The sequence below is a fragment of the Rhincodon typus genome, unplaced genomic scaffold (assembly GCF_021869965.1).
Source record: "Rhincodon typus isolate 14 unplaced genomic scaffold, sRhiTyp1.1 hic_rhity00005994, whole genome shotgun sequence".
Lineage (NCBI taxonomy): Eukaryota > Metazoa > Chordata > Chondrichthyes > Orectolobiformes > Rhincodontidae > Rhincodon > Rhincodon typus.
In genome coordinates, this window is record NW_025971632.1 from 2,617 (window position 1) to 10,472 (window position 7,856).

The 7,856-nt window shown below is 36.9% G+C and overlaps 1 protein-coding gene across 1 annotated transcript; it reads right to left on the reverse strand.

Moving 5' to 3' along the window:
* Positions 1-253: 253 nt before the first annotated feature.
* On the reverse strand, positions 254-5,556 carry LOC125482111 (secreted phosphoprotein 24-like; the record flags this gene model as incomplete). The annotated part of the gene is made up of 3 exons (XM_048594108.1): positions 5,446-5,556; positions 5,193-5,323; positions 254-376 (listed from the first exon to the last, which is right to left on the reverse strand). Coding segments are annotated over exons 1-3 (306 nt in total), but the record flags the coding sequence as incomplete, so codon positions are not given.
* Between the last annotated feature and the right edge of the window lie 2,300 nt (positions 5,557-7,856).

A 7,856-nucleotide genomic window follows, 5' to 3' on the forward strand; every position in this document is an offset into this window, starting at 1 on the left:
GGTTCATACTGCAACAAAATTAATGCTGTAGTTTATTATACTATTGTCCTATCACTGACCCAACTTTGTTCCATGTTAATAGCAGAGCCTTCCAAAGCTCTCTCTGTAATGCTAACTCACAAGTGGGTGGGGGCGTCAACGCGAAGTATCAGTCAATGGAGGACTAAATTTCAAACGTTGCATGATAGGTCATTACGCCATTTTAAGGTTTAATTAGAACAGAGTGATAAATGGCTAGTATTGTAATACTCACAGCATCCGGGGGAGGTATCAATGAGCAACTTGCTGGATCCAATCCAGAATTTACGGCACACACAGTTTCCTGGACATTAAAGACTATATTGAAATCCACTTTACCTTCTCCTTTATCAGTGGCCTAAGCAAAGGAACAAAGTTACACTTAATGAAGTATATGCCAGGTAACACTTATAAACAATGATACAGGTCTTAATTTTCCTGGCTCAACTGGTTCCAAGAGAAAGTGTGCTGGTTAAAAAGAAATGATTGTGACAAGACATTGAATAGCCGGAAACATTGCCTCTTACAACTCTGCCTTTTCCCAAATTTCCTTGTGGAAAAACACAGCAAATGTCTTTGGGCCTACCTGCACCAATTGAAAAAAAACCTGAGGCCTTAAAAAGTAAAGGGTATATCTCTAAAAGGGTGAAGGAGCAGAGGGACCTGAATACATATGTGCATAGGTGGCAGGACAGGATGAGAGTGTGGCAAACTCAGAATACAGTGACAATTGTATTCCTACTGTGACAATTAAGTTGGATGTCAAAACCTAATATGATCGGGGTTATATTTTCTTCTACAATTGTTACCCAAGCAAAAGAATAGAGTTACACCAAAGGAGGGTGTTTCAGCTAACACTTATAAGTAATGATATGATGGCAAACAGCATTTGCAGTTTCCTGTACCTTATGGTGCTTTCAGAAAATGACTTGGGACATTTCACTATGTTAAAGGAGCTATTCAAATTAAAATTATTACATCGTGATCGCTCTTTAAAAAAAAATAATTACAGAGAATTTGAAATGACTTGTATGAATCCTAAATTGAGCAGATTGATTCATAGATGAATTACTAACATACTAATACAATCAATTTCATGAGTTTGATTTTCCTGGTACTGAATTTTACAGAGTTGCAGAACTGTAATGGTTATGTTCCTGGTCTAGTAATGTAAAAGTTTGGAAGATGGGGTTCATCGTCTCTGACAACGATTAACTGCTACAGTCATAGAGTCATAGAGATGTATAGAATGGAAACAGACCTTTCAGTCCAACTCATCCATGCCGACCAGGTACTCTATATAACTTTAGTGCCATTTGCCAGCATTTGGCCCATATCCCTCTAAACCCTTCCTATTCATATACCTATCCAGAAGCCTTTTAAATGTTATAATTATACCAGCCTCCACCACTTCTTCTGGCAGCTTGTTCCATACTCGACCATCCTCTGTGTGAAAAGGAATCCTCAATCCATTCAAGATGAATTCTGTTGTATTTATTAAATAATATAAAGAAATAAAATATGCATCTGCTAAAATGTACAAATTAAATCAGACGCTCAGATATATATTGAAGATGATTTCATTAAAATGAATTCATGAAATAAAAAAAAGTTTCTCCACAATGTGTAAATGAAATAAAATATGTAGCAGTTACTATATAAATTAAGTAGACTTTGCATGCAGATTAAAAAGATAGTCTAAGACAGGAGTTAAACTTGAAGTCAGGATAATTGGCCAATTGAAAACATACATTTAAAAATATGAACAAAAAGTCAAAAGATTTGAAAAATTACCAGGGCAGTAGATCAAGAAAGTGGAGAGAACTGGCTTCAACTTGAAATATGAATTTTGTTGTTCTCTCCCCTTAGACTCTGAGTATTTCTGGCAATTTTTTTGGTTTTATTTCAGATTTCCAACATCTGCAGGATTTTACTTCAATTGTGATGGTGAATAGAGTTGGACATGAGCAACATCTAGTGACCAGAGCCTGTTGCTACCGTCTTCTAAAATCAACTTCTGGGCTCATAGCAAATCAGCGGTTGTTTGCAAAGGGAAATTCCATTATAATATTTACAAAATTAATTTCAAAGCTAATAGTACTTGTTAAGGCATGAGAAAGAAATGATGATAACAAGAATTTGGACAAGTAATGCAATCATACATTAGTTCTTAATATGATATAAACAACTAATTGTTCATTACACATGACAATGACCCGAAGTGTAATCAGATTTTGTACGTCACTTTAACACTAACCTTTACACACTCAACGAAATAATTTCTTTCTTTTAAATGCAAGTCAACAGATACAATAAATCCATGGAATTTGGAGACACTTACAGCTATTATTTCAAAGCAAAAAGTTATGAATTGCAAAATCTTAATTCAGCTTTGATGCAAGGCACTTACTGTTCTCTGAAATTGTGGAATGGAAGAACTTACACATGGATTGCCTGAATCTGACTCATGAGAATTTCAAGTTAACACCCAATGTTCAGAATAACAAATCACACCCTAATCATTCCAGAGATCACCTCAATATTTGCCAGAACAGTAGAAGATCTGGTCCATTTTATTTGCTTTACCAGTGTAATTGACACTTCTAATCCATTCTTCAAAAGGCAATCTTATTGAAACATATAAGGTGCTGAGGGTGTTCAATAGTATGGAGGATGTTTCTCCTTTTGGGAGACACTGGAACTTAAGGGCTCAATTTTTAAATACAGGATCGCCTACGAAGAAGAGGGATGAGGAAATTATGCATTTTGTCAGAGGGTTGTAGTCTCTTTCCCAACGGGCAGTGAAAACAAGATCATTGAATATTTTAAAGCCTAAATTAAATACAGTCTAGTTTGAGATGGGAATCGAAGATGAAAGTTTGTAGACAGAAAAATAGAGTTGAGGCCATAATCAAATTAGCCACAAATGATGGAGGAGGCTTGCGATCCCAAATATCCTCCTCATGCTCCTTTTTGTATACTCCTATTTTCTCTCTGCCTGTTATTTGTTTCTTTTCAACGTTTATATACATTGGGTCATGCAAAACAATAGAACATATCATAGAACAATGATGTAATCTGATCACAATCACTGCATTCCACTCACTTAGTTTCATTCATACTCTTACCACTTATTAACTATGCGTCCAAACATATCACATAATGTTGCAATTTTGTTCGTAAAAAATGATGTGCGTCAATTTCCAGTTTCTTAATCAATACAATCCAGACTCTAAATATTTTTGGTAACTTTGCCAACTATTTATTATAACGTCAATGGAATAAAGTAGTGGTGAATTATCAAATTGAATAAACATATTGAGATGCATGAAACATACTGGCAGCTGTTACTGGGTATTTCAGGATGTAGCAATAGCACTATTACAGATGATTCCTGTCCTGATATCAAGCTTAGCAATATTCCAGAATCCTGTTAGTTGCTTAGAGTCATAGAGTCATAAAGTTGTGCAGCACAAAAACAGACCCTTTCGTCCAACTCTTCCATGCTGACCTGATATCCTAAATTAATCAAGTCCCATGTGCCAGCATTTGGCCCAGATCCCTCTGAACCCTTCCTATTCATGTACCCATCCTGATGTCTTTGTAATGTTATAATTAGCTATCAGCTGTAAACTAGAATTTCCTCCCATTTTTACTCAATCAATGACAGTATAACTTCAGCCACCCAGTTCTGAAATTCTATTCTTCAATTATGTTATGTGCCCACTTCCCTCAATTCTTTTAAACTCCACCATTCAGTTGAGTTTTGTTGACCACTTCCAATTAATCCTTTTCAGTTCTTTAGTGCATTTTCATCATGCATCTGTGAAGCTTCTTTGGATATCTTTCTACATTAAAGATGTTATTTCAATGTAAGTTATTCATAACATGAAAAGGTATAAAAGAACCTAGTTTAGACCAATAAAAGAAAATTAATTGACACAACTTAGCTCAAAGGAACGTGGTTGTGATTCTTGGAGGCCAAAATGTGTGATGCAAGGTGTGTGATCTATGTATGATATTCTAATGTAACGTATTTTAGAGTTTGGGTTTTGAACCAATGGTATGTGGCTTTTGGTCATTGTATATGAAAGAACTTAATGTTTAACTGTCAGTATTTTGGAAGTATGTTGTTTTTAAATGAGTATGAGAGACAGGGACCTGCTGGAGTGGTAATGGGACATTGTTTGCATTGGGAGAGTTTTGCAAGTGGACAGAGTAAACACTGACGGACATTAGCTTGCTTTCAATTAGAAGGATCAGGGTTTTTTTTTTGTTCGTTTGGTGAGGTAAACACCCAAAGTTGGAAATTTTTTTCCAATTTCTCAAAGACCTGGTTGAAGTTAGAAAGAAACATTGACTCACTTTGCACGAAAACAGACCCTTTGGTCCAACTCGTCGATGGCAACCAAGCTTCCCAAACTAAACTAGTCCCACTTGCCTGCGTTTGACCCATATCCCTCTGAACCTTTCCTATTCATGTATTTGTCCAAATGTCTTTTAAATGTTGTAACTAAACCAGCATCTACCACTTCCCATTTTCCATATGAACTCTGTGTGAAAAGGTTACCCATCAGATTCCTTTTAAATCTTTCTCCTTTCACTTTAAAAATATGCCCCCTAGTTTTGAGCTCCCCTGCCCTCGGTGAAGACCTTTGACATTCACCTTCTCTATGCCCGTCATGATTTTATAAACCTCTATAACATCACCCCTCCAGTGATAGAAGTCCCAGCTTATCCATTGTCTCCTTATAACTCAAATCCTCCAGTCCTGGTAACATCTGGGCAAATCTTTTCTGAACCCTCCCCAATTTAATAATATTCTTCTGACAGCAGGGTGACCAGAACTGTACACAGTACTCCAATTGTGGCCTCACCAACGTCCTGTACAATCTCAACATGACATTTCAACTCCTTTACTCAATGAGCAATTAGGTGGTGACAAGGGAAAACGATATAGTTGGACAAAAAAACACAATCATACATTTGCTTTAAATAAGATACCGATCTAAGCCAAACAATTCCAATCTGAAATGCTACAATTTATTGTCCATCTCTTGACTGTGACATGATTTCTCACCGTAAAATTGTAGCATATTCCTTAAAATGTATAAAACTAATGTTCATTATGAAGAAAAAGCAAAAAGAAATCAATTGGATTTGATGACACTTACAGTTATTTCTTGACAGCTCACAATACGAAGGAGGTTATTCATTGCGAACAATTGATTCACTTTTGTAATTGTAGCATTTACTGCATGAGGTGCTAGTGAATTGTCAGACTGATCACATGGAGTCTCAGAATCTAAAAGCAAAGGGATTTAAAAATGAATACATTTTTGACTGATAGTCATTTGGGTTAATATCCAATGCTCACAACAACAATTTACACAGCAAAATCATTCCTTAACATATTTCAATACTTGCCAGAATAGTAGAGGATCTGGCCTACTGCAAATATGAAGAAAATTATTTTCATTTTGCCTGTTTAGAGAGGTTGGTAGACACTTCAATTCTGCTCTTCTCTCTGCCTGCTGTCTGTTTCTATTCAACATTTATATACATCAGGCAAAACAGCTCACATTCTGCATCAGTGATGTAATCTCACCACAAGCAATGCACAACTTCACTCCTTTCATTTCCTTCAAATTCTTACCACTTGTTAACTACCTGTTCAAAAGTATCACTGGGTGTTGCAATTTTTCGTAAGCAGTGATGTGTGTCAATTTCCAGTTTCATAAACAAAACAATCCAGGCTCTACAGAACTTGGTAATTTTAGAAATTAGTTATGATGAACTTCAATGGAATAAACAAGTGGGTTTTTTTAAGAATCCCTACAGTGTTGAAACAGTCTCTTCGGCCCAACAAGTCCACACCAACCCTCAGACCATCCCAACCAGACCCATCCTCCTATACATTCCTGAACGCTTTGGGCAATTTAGCATGGCCAATCCACCCAGCCTGCACATCTTTGGATGTGGTATATTATCAAATCAAATAAGTAACTCATAAACTTGGAGCTTAATGATCAGTTTTGGGTTACTGGAGCCAGCCTTTCTAGGCAGCCTTTCCAGGCAGCCTTTCCATCACATTTTACCTCTCAATTAGCATCCCTTCTATTACCTTAATCATTTCCACGACTCACATTTTGGCAACATTCTTTTCCTTATCTAGCACCAGCACAAAATACCCAGTAAATATTCTGGATTGCCCCGCTATCTAAGCATGTATCATTTCATTGTCTCCACAGGCCTCACCTCGCCTCTAAACACTGAGTTATTATGTACTCTTGAGAAGTTTATGTTCCCACTTACGAACTGCAATTCTGTTTTCCTGTTCTCTGTTTGCTGGTCTTATTTTCCTCTTCATTTCCTGTCTCAACTTACTGATTGTGCTTGGTTCTTGCATGAAGAATTCACCGAATTTCCAATCGTATACCCTTTGTTTTTGTCTCGTCATATTCTCCAGCTTGCTTGTCACCCAAAACAACTTGCTTTTAGCTCCCCTACCTTTTCCTCTTCTTATTTTGTATCCAGCCTATACTTAAACATCTCCTCCTTATCTCACCCATTGTTCTGTAACTGTTTTTACTGTTTGACACTGCATAGATCCTCTCTTAACCCATTAGCCTTGGCCATTTACAAACATAGAAATTTGATTTAACATTGCTCTTTGCTCTTCCTTATTGCTTGTCCAGACTTATGATACAATGGTCACTCTTATCCGAGTGTTCTGCTACAAACACTTCTTCAACTTACCCCACCTCATTCCTAATCAACACATTCTGCAAAGCCTTATGGTCATATGAACATAAAAAAAGGGCAGAATTAACAAAACAGGAATTGCTGGAAAAGATCAGCTGATCTGGCAGCATCTGTGAAGAGAAATCAGACTGAGTGTTTCAGGTTCAGTGACCCTTCCTCAGAACACAGAGCACAGGTATGTCATTGGCCCCCACAAACCTGCTCAGTTATTAATCTATTCATGATCATGTCTAATACGTCTGTGTTTTAATTTCCGCATTTTAATCAATCATTGATAATCTTTGATTGCATTGTCTATCAAGAAACTTTTTTTCTAGTTGGATCAGTGCTGATCAAGGTGGTTTTCATAAATACATTTTGGAAAATCATTCATCTTCATATCCTTTACTCTGACATAATGCCAATCAATGGTTGGGTCATTAGTCCTCAATAGCACCACTCTGTAGCTCTGTCTCTTTAATCTCCCTGTAGATTTGATCTTTATCTGTCTCATACTGCTGCAGCCTAAACACATATTTCTTGCTTCACACCTCTAATTGAATGGATTTTGCCCTTGCTCTGTCAAAGCGAGCCCCTCTTTCCAACAGTACAACCCCACTCCCCTGTATTCCTTCTCTGTTTGCCCTGAGCTTTCTGTAAGTATTAACATCAAGTTCTGAACTATTTTTAATCCATGTCTCACTATATCATATTTCCACATGACTATTATGCTTGTAGTTCACTGACATTGTTCACCACACTCTGCATTTACATACATGCATTATAATAATATCATTACATTCTCAATAGTTGTTCTTAGTCAGCTATTATATTCTATGGGACTTGTACCTTCTCCCGCATTGTCCAACACTCACTATTCACTATATTTCTCTTTTTTACCTCTATATGCTAGTGCCAGCACATGCCAATTTTATTTAAACCGTCTATTACCTCACGAGTGAACCTCCCAGCAAGGACGTACTAACATTGCCTTGAGTTGCAAAACATCTTTTGTTTCGGTGTCTCATGCCCCACAATTAGTCCTGATGGCCAAGTATCTGAAACCATTCTTATGCCTCAAGCCCTGCATTGAT